Source organism: Pipistrellus hanaki (genome assembly GCF_964339955.1).
Source record: "Pipistrellus hanaki genome assembly, chromosome: 3".
In the NCBI taxonomy this organism is placed as follows: Eukaryota; Metazoa; Chordata; class Mammalia; order Chiroptera; family Vespertilionidae; genus Pipistrellus; species Pipistrellus hanaki.
In genome coordinates, this window is record NC_140505.1 from 182,477,621 (window position 1) to 182,495,710 (window position 18,090).

The 18,090-nt window shown below is 38.4% G+C and overlaps 1 protein-coding gene across 25 annotated transcripts in view; it reads right to left on the reverse strand.

Moving 5' to 3' along the window:
• RBFOX2 (RNA binding fox-1 homolog 2) overlaps positions 1-18,090 on the reverse strand; it is a 252,255-nt gene that overhangs the window by 85,671 nt on the left and 148,494 nt on the right. For 2 of the 25 annotated variants that reach the window (XM_084876801.1, XM_084876792.1), the window contains exon 1: positions 6,137-6,668. The exons of 21 other annotated variants lie outside the window; for them this stretch is intronic. In XM_084876801.1, the coding sequence (XP_084732927.1) occupies positions 6,137-6,181 (45 nt within the window). In that variant the 5' untranslated portion in view covers positions 6,182-6,668. Of the gene's footprint in view, positions 1-6,136; positions 6,697-18,090 lie in introns of those variants that run through there. 2 more of the 25 variants (XM_084876805.1, XM_084876813.1) reach the window with 2 other exon arrangements.

The following is an 18,090-nucleotide window of genomic DNA, read 5'->3' on the forward strand; positions in this document are numbered from 1 at the left end:
AGAAAAGGTTCTCAGGCAAATATTAAAAAGGAATGGGAGGTTAACAAATTTATCAATAACTAGATTATAAAAAAATTAAGCCCTGGTCGAGTAGCTGGGTAGCTCAGTTAGTTAAAGCAACATCCTGATACTCCAAGGCTGTGGGTTTGATCCCCAATAAGAGCACATACAAGAAGCAACCAGTGAATGTATAAATAAGTGGAACAACAAACTGATGTTTTTTCCCTCTCTTTCAAATCAATCAATAATAATAATAAAAAATAATACCCAACTAACTTGTGAAAAGTGAAGTGCTTGGCTGTTTCTCCAAAATTAAAATATATCATGTCTCTCTGTCTTCTTCATCACTACTACTAAATCCTGTGCTGGCACACAGTAGGTACTCAATAAAAGATTCTCAAAATGAGAAATCAAATAATGCATAAGTCACTCTAGTGGTTCTCAACCTTTCTAATGTTGTGACTCTTTTATATAGTTCCTCATGTTGTGGTGACCTATAAAATTATTTTTGTTGCTACTTCACAACTATAATTTTACTTCATAACTGTAATTTTGCTACTGTTATGAATCCTAATGTAAATATCGGTATTTTCCGATGGTCTTAGGCTCTACAGCAGAGGTTCTCAACCTGTGGGTCGTGACCACATGCAGCTCTTCGGCCCCTAGAGTATGGCTGGGCGTTAGAACCACTTCTTCAAAATAGACTCGCCCAGGACAAAAACTGACTTCTGTGCATGGGCCACAAAGTTTCAAATGCACTCTACGTGCATGCCTGCACGTGGTATTTTGTGTAAGAGCCACACTCAAGGGGCCAAAGAGCCACATGTGGCTCACGAGCTGCAGTTTGCCAACCACTGCTCTAGGGCATTCTGCACACCAGAGCACAGGCTAGGCAAATTTACCTTTTATTTATTTACTAGAGGCCTGCTGCATGAAAATCATGCACTTGGCGAGGGGGTCCCCTCAGCCCAGCCTGCATCCTCTCACAGTCCAGGAGCCTTTGGAGGACATCTGATTGATGGGCTTAGGCCTGCTCCTTGCAGTAGTACATCCTTAGTGCAGCCGCAGAGGTGGGAGTGGCTCCCGAACCGCTGCCAGCTGTGAGTCCGGCTTCTGAATGAGCAGCACTCCCCCTGTGGGAGCTCACTAACTACCAGGGGGCAGCTCCTGTGCTGAGCGTCTGCCCCTGGTGGTCAGTGCGTGTTATAGCAACAGGTCATTCTGCCATTCAATTTGCATATTAGCCTTTTATTACATAGGATTTTTTGAAATATATTTCTTTATTGATTTCAGAGAGGAAGGGAGAAGGAAAGAGAGAAACATCAGTGATGAGAAAGAATCATTGATCAGCTGCCTCCTGCATGCCCCCTTGGCTGGAACTGAACCCAGAGGTCGTTAGTCTACAGTAGGGGTGTCGAACTCAATCAGAGAAGGGGCCAAAATCTAAAATCCAGCCTAAATCGCGGGCCGAATGGTTTACTGAACAGTCATAAACTGACAATGTCATAAACTGACAGCGGAGTGCAGTGATGACAGCGCGGTGCGGGCCACATTGCAAGGTCTGGCGGGCTGGATTTGGCCCGCGGGCCTTGTGTTTGACACATGTGGTCTACAGGCTGACGCTCTATCCACTGAGGTAAACTGGATGGAGCCACATGTACCTTTTAGATAGGTAACTTTCTATCTCTTAGTCTTCTAGGTGCCCTAAGTTGTACTTGTCTGTCCTCAATCCTCAAATCAGGACACTTAGTTATACTCCCGATAATGTAAGGTTCTGCTTCTTTCTCCTCCAACTGCCCATTTACCTCAAAATGATAATCAGTGCAAATGTGTTCAATCAGTAACAGGTTAAGTAAAACTGCTTCAGGAAAAACTGTGATAATAAGCAAACTCCTAACTTGCAATAACAGTTACACACACACACACACACACACACACACACCCCGCCCCCAATATTTTTTATTTTTATTGTGGTAACATAAAATTTACCATGTTAGCCACTTTCAAGTATAAATTCAGTGGTTATTATATATATTCCTAATGTGGTACCATCACCACCATACATCACCAGAATTCTCAGTGGTGAGAGTGTTGACCCATGGACCAAAGGATTGTGGGTTCAATTCCCAGTCAAGGGCATGTAACTTGGTTGAAGGTTTGATCCCCAGCCCCGGTCGGGGTGCTTGTGAGAGACAACCAATCAATGTTTCTCTCTCTCCCTCTCTCCTCCCTCCCTTCCACTCTGTCTGAAAATCAGTGGGAAAAATATCCTCAGGTGAGGATTAACAACAAAAAAAGAACTCTTCATTTTTAAACACTGAAACTCCATATGCATTAAACAATACTCTCCATTCTCCTTGCCCTCAGAGTCTTAGAAACCACCACTGTATTTTCTGTCTCTATGAATTTGACTATTCTAGGCCTGTCATCTAAGTGGAAACATACTGTGTGTGTCTTTCTGTGGCTGCCTTATGTCACTTAGCATAGGTTCTTCCCTGTTGCAGCTTATTTCAGAATTTCCTTCCTTTTTAAGGCTGGGTAACAGTCCCGGTATGTATGCACCCTATTTTTTTTTTCCAATGTGGTATTCATTTTATTTTGCACCCTATTTTGATTATCTATTCACCCACTGATGGCCACTTAGATTGCTACATCTACCTTTAGGCTATTGTGAATAATGTTGATATGAACACGGTGAGCAAATATCTCTTCAAGACCCTGCTTTCAATTCTCTTGGGCATATATCCAGAAGTAGAATTGCTGGATCATATAATAATTCTACTTTTAATTTTTTTTGAGGAACCACCATATTGTTTTCCACAACAGCTGTACCATCTTACATTCCCACCAACAGTGTACAGGGTTCCAATTTCTCCACAACACTTGTTTTCTGTTTGACTGACAGTAGCCATCCTAACAAGTTATATTTATACCATCCAGTCAGAGGCAGTAAATATTTAACACAAAGGAATAATTTCAGAAACAATTTCTCAAATAGATTTTTTTTCTTCTGAGCAGGGATACGATATTCATTGTCCTTTAAATCATCTCTAGCAAGCCCCTATCTACTTACTGTGCCTGTATTTTAAACTGATTTAGCCCAGGTTTGGTTCTGCAAAAATTCCAACTAATAAAATAAGCAATTTCAGTTGCACACTCTTAAGATAGACATGATTTTATTAACAATAAGAGCAATGAAAGGTCAAGTACCTAAAATATTTTATTGCCTCATGTTGAGGAGATGCACTTTGTTTCATTATCTCAACCCGAGCAAATCTAGAATAGAGTGATCCTTAGGAGCTTGGACCAACATCCCCCTCTTGCCCTCCCTCCCCTGCCAAATCTCAGTTTAACTTGACTCTACAGTGGGCAGGTTCGCATCTAAGGATTCTATTATACCAACTTCAGAGAGAAAACAGTATTGTGATCTGTGGTTGGACCCTCAATTTGTATGGGAAAATATTGTTTTCATTGGGGGTTGATTGAATCTTCAGATGAGAAATCCCCAGATTCAAAGGGCTGACTGTATTTATTGAGAAAACAAAATCCACATATAAGTAGACCAGCAGAGTTCAAACCCATGTTGTTCATGGGTCAACTTACTTAACTTTAAAAATAGGTGCAAAACCTTCATTAAAAAAATACTTTTCCAGTAATACTGTAATAACTATGTATGGTGCCAGGTGATACTTGAAATATTTTGGGGGTGGGTGGGCTACTTTGTAAAGTACATGATTGTCTAACCACTAATACAAAACAAAATGAAATAAGATAAAATGCTTTTAATCACGTCCTCAATAATTTCCAATTATATAATGCAATGTGGTACAGAATCACAACTATTATGCAATGACGAGCTTTGACTTAATAAGAATATAACAAAAGCTAAAAAATAAAATTTTATAACCACAGTTAAGCATTTGGATAGCAAATAGCCATCTATCACCCATTTACAAAGGTACTAAAAGAAAACCGTTACTTTAACAGATTTAACATTTAAGATTATATAATAGTTTTGGATCCTTCAACTTAAAATTGTTTTTTTAATCCCATTAATTTCTCTTATGTGGTGTAATGAAGGGTATATTTTTAAATTTTAACACCCCATTACCTGCCTTTCTAAGCTACTTTAATTTCAATAGAATAAACCTACCAAAAGGAGCAAAGCCAGGGAAAGTGCTGTTTCAAATACAGAACACCACATTCGTTAGTACTAAATTTTAATGCTCCAAAATATTTCCAGTGGCAAATTCATTTTATCATAAATGGATACAATTTTACTGTAAAAGACTTTATCAAACCTGCCATAATTTCTAAACAGAAACTTTTTAAATCCACTCTACAACTTTTATTGGGGGGGGAGGGAGGCAATTTTCTATCTCAAAAAAATTCATTTACATATGAAAATTGTTTTTACTATTGTACTTCCAATTACTTCCATCTTCATTGGAAACACTTTTATGTTTTATGTTTTCAGTTTTTTACTTCAGACAATTTTGCTTATATTACAGTTATTACAAGTCCCTTACTTTGCTACATGGGTCTCAGAAATTTACTGCTCACAGATGTTTCTCTTAAAAAACATATTAATATTTACTTTTAGGAAGCTTTGCTTCCAATCTATCCTCATGACATTTCCAGCCTTAGCTATAATATAGACCGATATATTGTTTTATGCAAGTAGAGAAATAAATCATAGATAAATGAGACCCACAAATATATAAAAACTTCATTATGGCAAATATAATATGCTCTTAATTTGAATAACTCAAAAAATGGAAACTGTACATAATTCAAATAAAACATATAGTATATAGACCAATGGGTTAGAATCTATTTAAAGAGGCAACCACATCCCCTCCCATGTGACTGGTGACTTGACTTGACTGAGCTGTGAGTTTACTCTGGAGGCTTCCCATCAGGTCCAATTGAAAAAGCTTGGTTTTGCCCTGGCCCGCATGGCTCTGCTGTTAGAAAGTCCGCCGGTTCGATTCCAGTCAAGGGCATGTACCTCAGTTTCAGGCTTGACTCACACATGTGGGAAGCAACCAATCGATGGGTCTCTTTCACATCAATGTTTGGTGTGTTTTTTTTTTTTTTCTCTCTCTCTCCCCCTCCCTCCCTACCTTCCATTCTCTAAAAAGCAATGGAAATATACATCCTCCGGTGAGGATTAACAAACAAAATTAAATTTAATTTAAAAATAGCTTGGTTTAGCCTTTTGGCTAAATACCTAATAAAATATACTGGTTATTCACAATCTTTAAACCTATGTATTTCTGTCCAACTTAAACTTAAGAGCTAATTATTAGAGAAATGACCAAAGAAAAAAATAACTGCCATGAAAACACAAATAAAGTAAAACAAACTGAGAAACCAAGTAGTATATATAATTCAGAAATAATTGTACTAACCATTTTTATTTTTCTGTCCTAGTTTAACAGCATAGTTACTTAATATTTCAAGGAATTGATGGCAAATGAAAGATCATCTGGTCCAACCCCTTCATTTTATATACAAGGAAAGTGGGGTCAAGGAAAACAAAACTAATTAAACATGAACATGGAGGTGGTTAACATTATAGCTTGACTCAGAACTCAAAATATCCAGGAGTATGCTTGATAATTTTCTGGTTCTAGATTTCAACAAATTAATAACTAAGATGCTACTTATCTTTATCACAAAAATTATCTAAAATGTTAAGTGTAAAGTATGTCTTCTACCTTTCTTAAAAATGCAGCATTAAGAAAAAAATACAGTAACAACATTTGGAAACTGCATCTATGCTTCTCATCTACTCAAAACAAAGCCTGAAGTTTATATAATATGGTGGCTTTATGTTATTTATAATGCCAAGCCCACTCTGTTTAAAATAGACACATGTGTGCATACACTCATGGACACTGAAGTTTCAGAACTTCTAGAGTTGAAAGCAACCACCCCTGCCAGCTTTCAATACCATGTAAAACTCAAACTTCCTATTACAGCAAATTAGCAAAAAAAAAAATTTTGGGAAATCTATACCCTTAATAGTACCAGGTCAAAAGACAGAAAGCTTATAAGCATTTCATTCCACCATAAAACCTTCACATCAATCAAATAGTATCTCGAAAACAAGTTAGAACCCTTAGCTTACCTGGACAACAGGATATTGATAATCCATACAATATACACCATACATAGCAATGGGGGTAAATCTTCAGATAACGATAGTACAAAAAAGTGCCTAAGCTTTCGCCTTGTTTGAACTAGCTGTCCTGTCCAAAGGAATTAGGCAGCACCAAAAGATCCTTGGCTGACTTCCAGTCTACGCAGATAGGTATGCTGGCTCAGATGAAGCCGGAGCTTGGTCAGCCCGGGCTTCCACCCCAATAAGATTCAACACTACACAGAAGAAATGTTCAGGAAAAAGCAAAAAGCTCCAACTGAGCTGTAGCTGTAGACTGAAAACTACACTAGAGATTTGCTGTTACTGTTGGTTTTACTGACAACTCCACCAAAAACTCGAGGCAGAGAATGACAGCCAAGAAAGGGAACACGGGCTCCTTAAAGTGCCACGCAAAAACAGTAGGAAGCACAAGGTATCCAGGATCCAAAATGATATATATGTTCCCGGCTTTAAGTGCGTCAGAGGGAACACTCCCAATCCAAGCACGGAAAGGCGGATGGGACTGGTATTATTTCTCTATTCCTTCTTGGGCAATACTGGGCGCACGCGCAGACACACACGCGCAGACACACACACACACACACACACACACACACACACAGACACACACACCACCTCTTCTCAATGTCTCTGGCAGGGACAGGTGTTAGGATTAGCAGTATAAAACCCTCGTGTTATGAAAAGGAATGGAAGAAAAAAGAAGTTACACTGCGACATGCAGTAAAGGGATCGCTTTCATGACACTGTATGTTTGTGTATCATTTAACACCCCCTTCGCTCTGCTTCAACAGAGGCTGGGACAGCTGGCAGGATCAGCACCAGAAAAGAGGAAGGTGGCCCCAACTCAGAGGCAACATGAGTCTACTGGAGACCTTCAGATATGCAAGAGACTCTCTCAGCTGTTCCAATCAAACACGCAAGGATTAACTCTGGCTGCCTGCAAAAAGGTGGGGGTGGAAAGGTCTTTTCAGAAAAGCCAGTTGCTTTCCTGTTTTAGGAAGCTGCTATACCCACCCTGCCATTATATAAAAACACACGTGAGCACATATTTCTATAGCAGATATTAAAAGCACTAACGAACATGGGCAGGTGCTAAGTCAGTGAGGTTAAAGAGCTGGCTTTCAGAGCCCAAATGGCCCATCTAAAAACTAGACAACTGCTAAGAAAAATTTTTAGAAAATAGGACACAGAAGGAGCAGAATGTGAAAATAAATGCATAGTAAGAGACATACCACTTACAACTATCATTCCTAAGAAATCCCCTACTTGGGGCAATCACTCGAAGGTTCAAAATGATAAATAATTCTAAATTAGTTTCAGGGGTTACGATCTCCCTTATCTTGGAGTGCTAGTAATATTATAACATGTTTTGGTAAGATTAAACCATGAGGATTAAACACAACTGTGAGGCATTTGTGAGAGTTGTGTATTACTGTGCCCCGCCCCCACCAGTGTAATTTTTCTCCTTTTATAGTCGTTGCAACTTATTTTTGGATTGTTCAGAAAATTGTTTTTCAAGAGTCAAAATGCCTTAGTATATCTAGATAGTTTTCTTAGTTAAATATCTGCCTTCACTCTGCACCAACCATAACCGTAGGGACTGCAAGTTTTGCCAAGTATTGGATAACCAGAAAATATGTAATACTCTTCTCTTTTCTCCTCTCTCATTCTTGTGTTTTTTATCTCCCTTTCTTTCCCTTCTGCCTATGCCACAATCCTACCAAGAGTGTTTGTTCAAAGCTACTAGTTAGGACTCCAGTGAGAATGCTTTATAAAGATTGCTGGGAGTTATACCAAGCATTCAAAGAAGAATCAGAATATTCCAAAAAATTCAAGAGGATGGCACACTTCTAAGGTAATTCCATGAAGCCAGCATTATTCTAATTCCAAAACCAGATAAAGATACCACACAAAAACAGAGAACTACAAGCCAATATCCTTTATGAATATAGATGTTAAAATCCTCAATAAAATTCTAGCAAATCGGATCCAACATTACATTAGAACAGGGGTCTTCAAACTACGGCCCTCGGGCCACAGCCCCCAGGGGAGTCTGATCCTGCCGGCCAGGTTTTTTGGGCAGTGAGCGCAGCCAAGGTGTTACAGTAGGAATTAGTAGTTCATATAGCCCGGCCCTCCAGCTCTCTGAGGGACCGTGATCTGGCCCCCACTTTAAAAAGTTTGAGGACCCCTGCATTAGAAAGATCATACACCACGACCAAGTGGGATTTATTCCGGGGATGCAAGGATGGTACAATATCCGAAAATCAATAAATGTGATACACACATAAGCAACCTGAGAGACAAAAATCACATAATCATATCAATCAATGCAAAAAAACAACAACATTTGACAAAATCCAATACCCTTTCTTTTCTTTCTTTTTTTATATTTTATTGATTTTTCACAGAGAGGAAGGGAGAAGGATAGAGAGCCAGAAACATCAATAAGAGAGAAATATCAATTCAGTTGCTCCTGTACACTTCCCACTGGGAATGTGCCCGCAACCAAGGTACAAGCCCTTGACAGGAGTCAAACCTGGGACCCACCAGTCCACAGGCCAACCCTCTATCCACTGAGCCAAACAAATTAGGGCACAACACCCTTTCTTGATAAAAACTCTCAGCAAAGTGGGAATAGAGGGATCATACCTCAACATAATAAAAGCCTTATATGACAAACCTACAGCCAACATCATACTCAATGAGCAAAAAATAAACTTATTTCCCCTAAGAACTGGAACAAGACAGGGATGCCCACTTTTATCATTTCTGTTCAATACAGTACTGGAAGTGCTAGTCAAAGCAATCAGAAAAGAAGAAGAAATAAAAGGCATCTAAACTGGAAAATAAGAAGTAAACTGTCCTTATTCGTAGATGACATAAATACATAGAAAAACCCCAAAGACTCCATAAAAAACACTAGATAAATTAAATTCATTTATTACTAGACCTAATAAATGAATTTGGCAATGTAGCAGGATACAAAATTAACACCCAGAAATCTATGGCCTTTTTATACACCAATAATGAACCCACAGAAAGAGAAACTAAAAAAACAGTCCCATTTAGCATTGCACCAAAATAATAAGATATTTAGGAATAAACTTAACTAAGGAGGTAAAAGACCTGTACTCCGAAAACTAGATGACATTGAGATAGAAGAGATAGAAGACATACACAAATGGAAGAACAAACCATGTCCATGGATTGGTAGAATCAACATAATTAAAATGTCCATGCTACCCAAAGCAATCTACAGATTCAATGCAATTCCCATTAAAACACTAATAGCATATTTCAAAGGTCTAGAACAAACTCTCCAAAAATTCATCTAGAATTTTAAAAGACCCCGAATAGCCACAGCAATCCCGAGAAAGAACAAAGTTGGAGGGATCACAATACCAGATATCAAGCTGTATTACCAAGCCACGCTTCACAAAACTGCCTGATACTGGCACAAGAACAAACACATAGACCAATGGAACAGAACCGAGAACCCACTAATTTACCCAAGACATTATGCTCAATTAATTTTTTACAAAGGAGGCAAGAGCATACAATGGACTCAAGACAGTTCCTTCAATAAGTGGTGCTGGAACCCGAGCTGGTTTGGCTCAGTGAGTAGAGCGTCGGCCTGCAGACTGAAGGGTCCCAGGTTTGATTCCAGCCAAGGGCACATGCCCGGGTTGCAGGCTCGATCCCCAGGGTGGGGCGTGCAAGAAGCAGCGAGTCAACGATTCTCTCTCATCATTGATGTTTCTATCTCTTCCTCTTCCTTCCTCTTTGAAGTCAATAAAAATATTTTTAAATAAATAAATAAATAAATTGTGCTGGAAAATTTATTCAGATACATGCAAAAAAGAAAAGAAACTAGATCACCAACTTATACCATACACAAAAACAAACTCAAAATGGCTAAAGGACTTAAATGTTGATGGGAAACCATAAAAATCCTGCAAGACTCCAGAGGCAGCAAAACAGCAGACATATGTTGTAGCAATATCTTTACCAACACAGCTCCTAGGGCAATGGTGACTGAGGAAAAAATAAACAAAGAGGGCTATATCAAAATAAAAAGCTTCTGCACAGCAAAAGAAACCATCAATAAAACAACAAGAAAGCCCACTGCATGGGAGAACATATTTGCCAATACTATTTCCGATAAGGGTTTAATCTCCAAAATTTACAGAGAACTCAAACTTAACAAAAGGAAGATAAACAATTTAATAAAAAAGTGGGCAAAGGACCTAAATAGACACTTTTCGAAAGAGGACATACAGAATGGAAAGGGGAACAACTTTGGAATGTCTAACAGATATTCAGAGATGTAGGTGGTAGCCCCAGAAGAGAGAGGCAAGGGTTAGGCATGAAGATCCAGCAGGAGTATGGGAGGAACAGCCAAGGCCAGAATGTGGTTGAGATTTTCTCCCACACTAATCACTGCACATTTTCTGAACACCAACTATGTACTTCAAAAAAGAAAAGACAGCCTTAGCTGGTTTGGCTCAGTGGATAGAGCATCAGCCTATGGATTGAAGGATCCCAGCCTATGGATTGAAGGGTCCCAGGTTCGGTTCTGGTCAAGGGCACATGCACAGGTTGCAAGCTAGATCCCCAGCAAGGGGCGTGCAGGAGGCAACTGACCAATAACTCTCTCTTATCATTGATGTTTCTCTTTCCCTCTCCCTCTCTGAAATCAATTAAAAAAATATTTCTAACAGATTTTAAAAAGAAAAGACAAATAGAAGAAAGTGGAAGTGGGGGGAGGAGGAGGAGGAGGAGGAGGAGGAGGAGGAGGAGGAGGAGGAGGAGGAGGAGGAGGAGGAGGAGGAGAGCGAGCGGGAGCAAGAGAAAAGAAAACAGAAGAGAGAACTAAAGACACAAGGCAAAGGGCTGAAAATAGAACCTTAAGGAATATTCCCTTCTAGAAGGTAGAAATAGCAACAAAGGACAAAAAGATTAAGCAGGATCGAGCACTATTCACAAAAGCCAGGACACAGAGGACATCTGCTACTTTTCTTCAATCCTGAGTTCTTTACACTGTGGAAAGTATTTCATAAATTGATACCAGAGATGAGTATATAACAATGTCAAATATATAACCTTTAACAGAAAGGTTAAAGGGCATACGAATTTAGAAAAGATGGCTGAATTTAGCAAACAGGAGATCAAGGTTAGTTTTGAGAGACAGCTGTTTCAGTAATATCGGTTAAAGGATGGCGGCAAAATTGATAAATTCATGATCAGAATGAAAATAGACATGATGGCCGGGACCGGTTTGGCTCAGTGGATAGAGCATCGGCCTGTGGACTGAAAGGTCCCGGGTTCGATTCTGGTTGAGGGCATGTACCTTGGTTGGGGGCACATCCCCAGTAGGGGGTGTGCAAGAGGCAGCTGATCGATGACTCTCTCATCGGTGTTTCTAACTCTCTATCCCTCTCTCTTCCTCTCTGTGAAAAATCAATAAAATATATTTTAAAAAAAAGAAAAAAGAAAATAGACATGATGCTTAAACTTTAACATATACTTTAACAAAACTTTCTATCTTGGGATACTACTTCTTTGTCTTCTAAGCAACAATAAAGTACAAAGACAATTATAGATACTGCACTGTTGCTCCAATTAGAGTGGATTTTTATCTTTTTTTTTTTTTTGCCTCAGTGTTTTTCTTTGATCATTTTCTTATCCATATGAAAATGTCCAAATCTTTAAATGGACCCCCTGGAAGTCTACCTTAAGTGCTAATATGCTCCACAAAGTTCATCTTGATTGATTCAAAAATATTAACGAGTCCTACTGGTTCAAAGGTACTTTGAGAATTGAATTTTCAATGGAAATGCTTTAAACTACACCTATCAGAGAACAGCAAATCAGTTAACTACTCCTTTATATGACACACAGTACATGCTCTGGCTGAAATGCATCATTCTAATTAACACAAGACACACAACATGCAAACTGTGAGGCCAGAAATGAGCACTTTTGTTACTAAAAGTATCTCTCCTTACTCTTTTTATTCTAAATAAGTACTACTAAGAAGTAAAATGTATCCATAAATAATTTTAAGTCTAGAAAGACCACACATAAAGGGTAAGAGTAAAGATGTAACGTTTAAAGCAGAAAATAATTGTAAATATTCTAATACTGTTAGGAAAATATGTTTACAATATACAACATTTAACTCAAGATCGATGACAGAACTGTAAGATTCCACATCTTATATAATAAAGCTTTTTACCTCCACAGAAACTTTTATCTCAATTCACTCGTATTTCTGAGGTAGATTACAAAAGGGGTCACAATATTTCACAGACCCTCCAACAAGATTTCCCTCCACCCCTTGAATGTGGTTTGGGACTTGTGACTTACATTGGCCTTTGACACATTAGCAAATGTGATGCAAGCAGAGGCTTGACAGGTAGTTGTTCACTGGGGCTTGCCCTCCCTTGCTACTTTCTGGACCCCAGAGACCACTGTGTGAAGAACCATGAAGGACAGATGAGAAAGCAAGTGGAATAGAGATGAACTATTTCAGGTCAGTCCCCCAGACCAAACAATTTGCCAACAGCCAGACATGAAAGTGAGGTCATCCTAGACCACCAAGGCTCAGCCAACTCAGACTAGAATGCCTAATTGGTGCACATAAACAATGCTGTGTGTGGTTAAGAGTTCAGGGATCTGAAGCCAGACCACTTGAATTCAAATCACAGATCCATTACTTCCTAGCTGTGTTAACTTTGGAAAAATTATTTAACGTATGTATCTCTGCCTCAGCTCCTTCCTCTAAAAAAAGGAGATGTTAATACCTACCTCACAGGATTGATGTGATGATTTAATCAGTCAAGATATGAATAGGCCTGCCATTAGTGACTATTAAGTTATAAGTCTTGTTGTCATCATGGCATCATCATTGTCGTCATCATCATTATCATCTCCAATAATTTAAGAAAAGCATTTAAAGGAAATTCAGGATTATCTTATTTGTGAAGCCAGCTCTATATCTGAGGCATTTGTGGACTCAACAGGAAGCAGATAGTATATAAAGGGCTCTGTAATTGTGTTAGAAGGAGGAAAGTCAGCAGTGGAGGGGAAAAGAGAGAGGAAGCTCCTACACTTACCCAGTGGTAGGGCAATACATTTCTGTTAAATGAATAACTCAATAAGTGAGAAGACCATGCTTGACCAAGAAGGGAATATTAATATGTAAAGGAGCAGAGAATGTACAAGTGATTTTTATCCCAACGCAAATCTCCACAAGTGCAAAGCAGGTAACATGTACAATGAGAAACCATTCTGTGTTCCTAATACAAAGATAACCAACAGGCGAGGCCAAGGGGTCTTGGTCGTGTAGCTGCCTCTCTTCTGGGATCGTGTTCACCATACTGTGCCTTACAGATGAACTATCAGACACCACCTGACTCTCATCCCTACTGGGGATAGGGATATGGCTCTCTGATGGCAGCAATGCAGCAGTGTGGGAATCCTTGGGTTGGCACCAGCCCCTTGCTCAATTCAGACCTGTAATCTCTTCTGACTTTGATTTAATGCAGCAATTACTGGTAATGTGGTTTGAAGGAGATAAATGCCCAGTACAGTCGGCTGTCGCTTACTCTGCTCACGATGCAAGAACATTTTTTAATTAAAATTCTCTTTATGATAAAGGAGCTGCTTCACTGAATGTTTCTGTGCAGCCCTGATACGGAGCTTCCCCCAAAGAGGATTAGAAATCACAGTTGCCTCTCCTCACTTCTAGCAAAGTATGCACAGGCACAATCACTCCACCTAAAGAGAGTTCCGTAACCCTAAATTTTTCCACTTACCTAATTAGATTCTGGTAAGAACTTCTTTCCAGTTCTCACAATCACAATGTCAGCATTACAGTAATGCCAATAATAAAGGTATCTCTCATTTTTTTTTTTTTTTTTTTTTTTTGCAAAGAAGTTCCCTTAGTTTGCTTTTAAATAAATATGCAAAGCCACCCAGCTGGTGTGGCTAAGTGGTTGAGCATCCCATGGACCAAGAGGTCCACCAGCTTAATTTCCAGTCAGGGCACCTGCCTGGGTTGTGGGCTTGGTCCCCAGTAGGGGGCGTGCAGGAGGCAGCTGATGGGTATTTCTCACTCACCAATGTTTCTATTTCTCTCCCTTTCTCTCTCTCTCTCTAAAAAAAACAACAAAAACATTTAAAATAAATATACAAACATGCAAAGTAAACTTTCATCAACATTCATGCATAAAAAGACCTTGTATCCATTTTATTTGGAAAAAATACAGGATGACTAAGTATAAAATATCAATAGTTCTAAAATGTATTTTATTTTAATTCACAATACAATGGTTTACTATACCTTTCATATTTAGGAATCCTTGAGTAATTTTCAGAAGAGAAATAATTATAGGAAAATTAATAAAGATATCTACCAGGGTTCCCCCCCCCCCATGATATACAACTAACATGTACTAGCAGTTTAAGGAATCTACATTAGTATCCCAATTGTTAGTTTTTAAAAAACAACAGCAACAGCCATTCAACAACTAATGAGAGAATAGTAATTACATGAGGCTCCAAGAAAAATAATTTGCTGTAATAAATATGCAAAAATGTTAACCCAAATACACAACCTCACACACCTAAAAGTAGAAATAAGGAAATTTACAGGGTGTCCCACCAAAAATGTATACACATTTTAACAGCTGATCGTTCAATTTTGTATATGAAATGTACTTTAATAAATACTGCCTTTATAATTATTCAAAGTGTGTGTATACATTTGCAGGGGGACACCATATATATACTGTATGTATGGTCGGCTAGGATCTATTATTGTGATTGCTGGGAGAGGACAGTTGCTGACAATTATCTGAAGGGAGGGAGGAAAGGAGGAAAGACCAGGTCCATCAGTTACATTCCACAAAGTGGAAGCAGAAAGATCCAAGACCAAATGTGTATTTTCTTTTCTGAAGGCACACAGCACAGTCTCAATGTGAAGGCTGAAAGTTAAGAATTGATATTCTGTTCCACTATAAGAGAGTGGTGTCTCAGTTATAATTAACTCAGCTAATTTTAATTTTTTTCCTAAAAGTTTTTAAACACAAAATCCCTTTTTCAGAAGGGTGCCAGCCTTCTCAGGAAATCCAAGATGAAGAAGACTAGATTCCCTCTCAGGATGGCTTGTCAAGACCTTCTTTAACCTCAGGCATAAGAATACAGAGCTGATGTCCCCCTGGCAATGCCAATGCTGCTCTGGAGAAGTGTGTGTGGCTCTAGGGCTCTTTGTGAGAAAAACTGTTTTTGGTTTTTTTTTTTCGGAGAGAAAGCTATCTTCGGAAAAACAACTATATGAATATTTACTTCTCTCTCTCTGACCCTGAGAAATTGGTCTGGCATAATTAACAAGATTAATGTTGGATTTAGAATACGTAAGATGAAAGTTAGTCTGATCCTTACAGGATTAAACTCAAAAATCCCAATACTAATCCAATGATTTTTAAGATCAACCTCATATAACAAGATTAAACCAATAGGGGCTTTTGTTTTCATCCTGGAAACAATCACAGATGGCAAATCCAGGTCTAGAGTAAGTACCACTTCAGTAGTTAAACAGTGTGAGTGTGTGTGTATATGCCAGGATATGGGGGGGGGGGGAGGGGGGGTCTGTGTGTGTGTCAGGACTAATAATAGAAGCCCTTACTCCAACCCAGTTCGCTGACTGCCCTATTTCCACATGTCCAAAATTCCTTATGTGTAATTCCAAAAACCAAAAACAAACAAACAAACAAAAAAAGCTTGGAAAACTATTTCTTTCTTCTTCCTCCCTAACCCTAATTTTGTGTGGTGGTGGTGGTGAAAGAATAGGAATTCATTTGGCGATAAAATGTGACCTAAACACCAAAACTGATGTGAATATTCAACAACAGTTAGCTACAAACATATGAAAGTGTGATTACAAGGTGTTACCTTAATGCAGAGCACAGTACTTCATTTCCTTTCTAAAATCCAAGATTCCACATTGCAATAGGTATCTGGCCCCAAGGGTTTCAGATAAAGAACTGTGGACTTTTCTTAACTTTCCCAATATATAGTTCTTCAGCTTAAAAAAGGTAACCATTACCTGAATGACCACAAATCAGGAAACAAATTAAAACTGCTGACACAATAGGCAACAGCATGCCAAATAACGGAACCAGCGTGTCTAAGATGGCCACGCACAGGGATAAATTAGAAGAGAGAGACCCAGCTGGAACCATATATGTTGCAGATTGATAGTTACTTTTTAATAATAATTGATAGTTACATTTTATCCTCAAGTGAGGATTTTTTAAAAAATGCAATTATCATAGGATCCAGCAATTGCAGTCATAGGCATTTACCCCAGAGAAATGCTCATATAAAAATCTATACAAGTCGAAACCGGTTTGGCTCAGTGGACAGAGCGTCGGTATGCGGACTGAAAGGTCACAGGTTCAATTCCGGTCAAGGGCATGTACATTGGTTGTGGGCACATCCCCGGCAGGGGGTATGCAGGAGGCAGTTGGTCGATGTTTCTCTCATCGATGTTTCTAGCTCTCTATCCCTCTTCCTTCCTCTCTGTGGAAAATCAATAAAATATTTTTAAAAAACCTATACACAATGTTTATAGCAGTTTTATTCATAATGGGCAAAAACTTGAAAAACCCAGATGTCTTTCAATGTGTGAATGTTTAATCAAACTATGGTACATCCAAACCATAGAACATTACTAATCAATAAAAAGGGTATGTACAACAATCAGGAGGACTCTCCAGAGAATCATGCACATTTAGAAATAAAACCTCAAAAGGTTATATGCAGTATAATTCCATTTATATAACATTCTTGAAATGACCAAATTACATAAACGGAGAACTGGCTAGTGGTTGCCACAAGTTAAAGAGAAGGAGGGCAGGTGAGAAGTGCCTGTGGCTTACGTGGGAAATAGGAATCTTGTGGAGATGAAAATGTTGTGATATGTGCTATAGTTTTACAAGATGTTACCGTTGGGGGGAAATTGTTAAAGGGGGCACATGGGATCTCTCTACATTATATCTTATAACTGTATGCAAATCTCAATTATCTGAAAAGTTTCATGAAAAGGGAAGGCTATCTGTTGCCATAAAGAACATTATTGGGACAAATGGCAAATTGGAATGTGGGTTGCGGATGAGATAATGGTATCGACATTAAATGTCCTGGTTTTTATAGTGGCACTGTGGATATGTAAGAGGCTGTCCCCTGTTTTTAGAAAATAGTACAGAAGTACTATACTTTGAACTAAAGGGATGCCAACACACACACACGTACATACACACATATTTTTTTCCACATTTTTCCAATTTGAATCTTTATTGCATTTTATCACATTGTAAACTATTCCACATATTTTTAATTTACTCCCAAATGGTTCAGAAAAATTATAGAAAGAAAATTGTAAAGCAAATGTGGCAAGATAATAAAGAAGAAACTGGGAGTGATGGATATATTCATTATTTTGACTGTCACAGGTATTCACCTATGTCAAAATCCCATCAAATACCACTTTAAATATGTGCAGTGCATCTACAATTATCTAAAAATAAAGCTTAATTAAAGAAAAACTACGTAACGCCAAAATTCAGAATAATCTGATACATCTGCCAGCAGCTTTATATTTTGATGACACCCAGAACACCAAAATGACTATGCCAAATGTTTGCAATGATCATATCGTATGTTTCTTCTTATAAAATTACTGAAACATTTCATGGACATTACAATATATTGTGTTCACTTGACACATATTTCCCCACATTATAAGACAAAATTAGTATGCAGACACCTGCTCATACAGCCTTTCATTTATTACTCATGTTTCTTAACTAAAGGTTGTTGTGCTGGTAAAGGCTATTAGAACTTAAGAGATC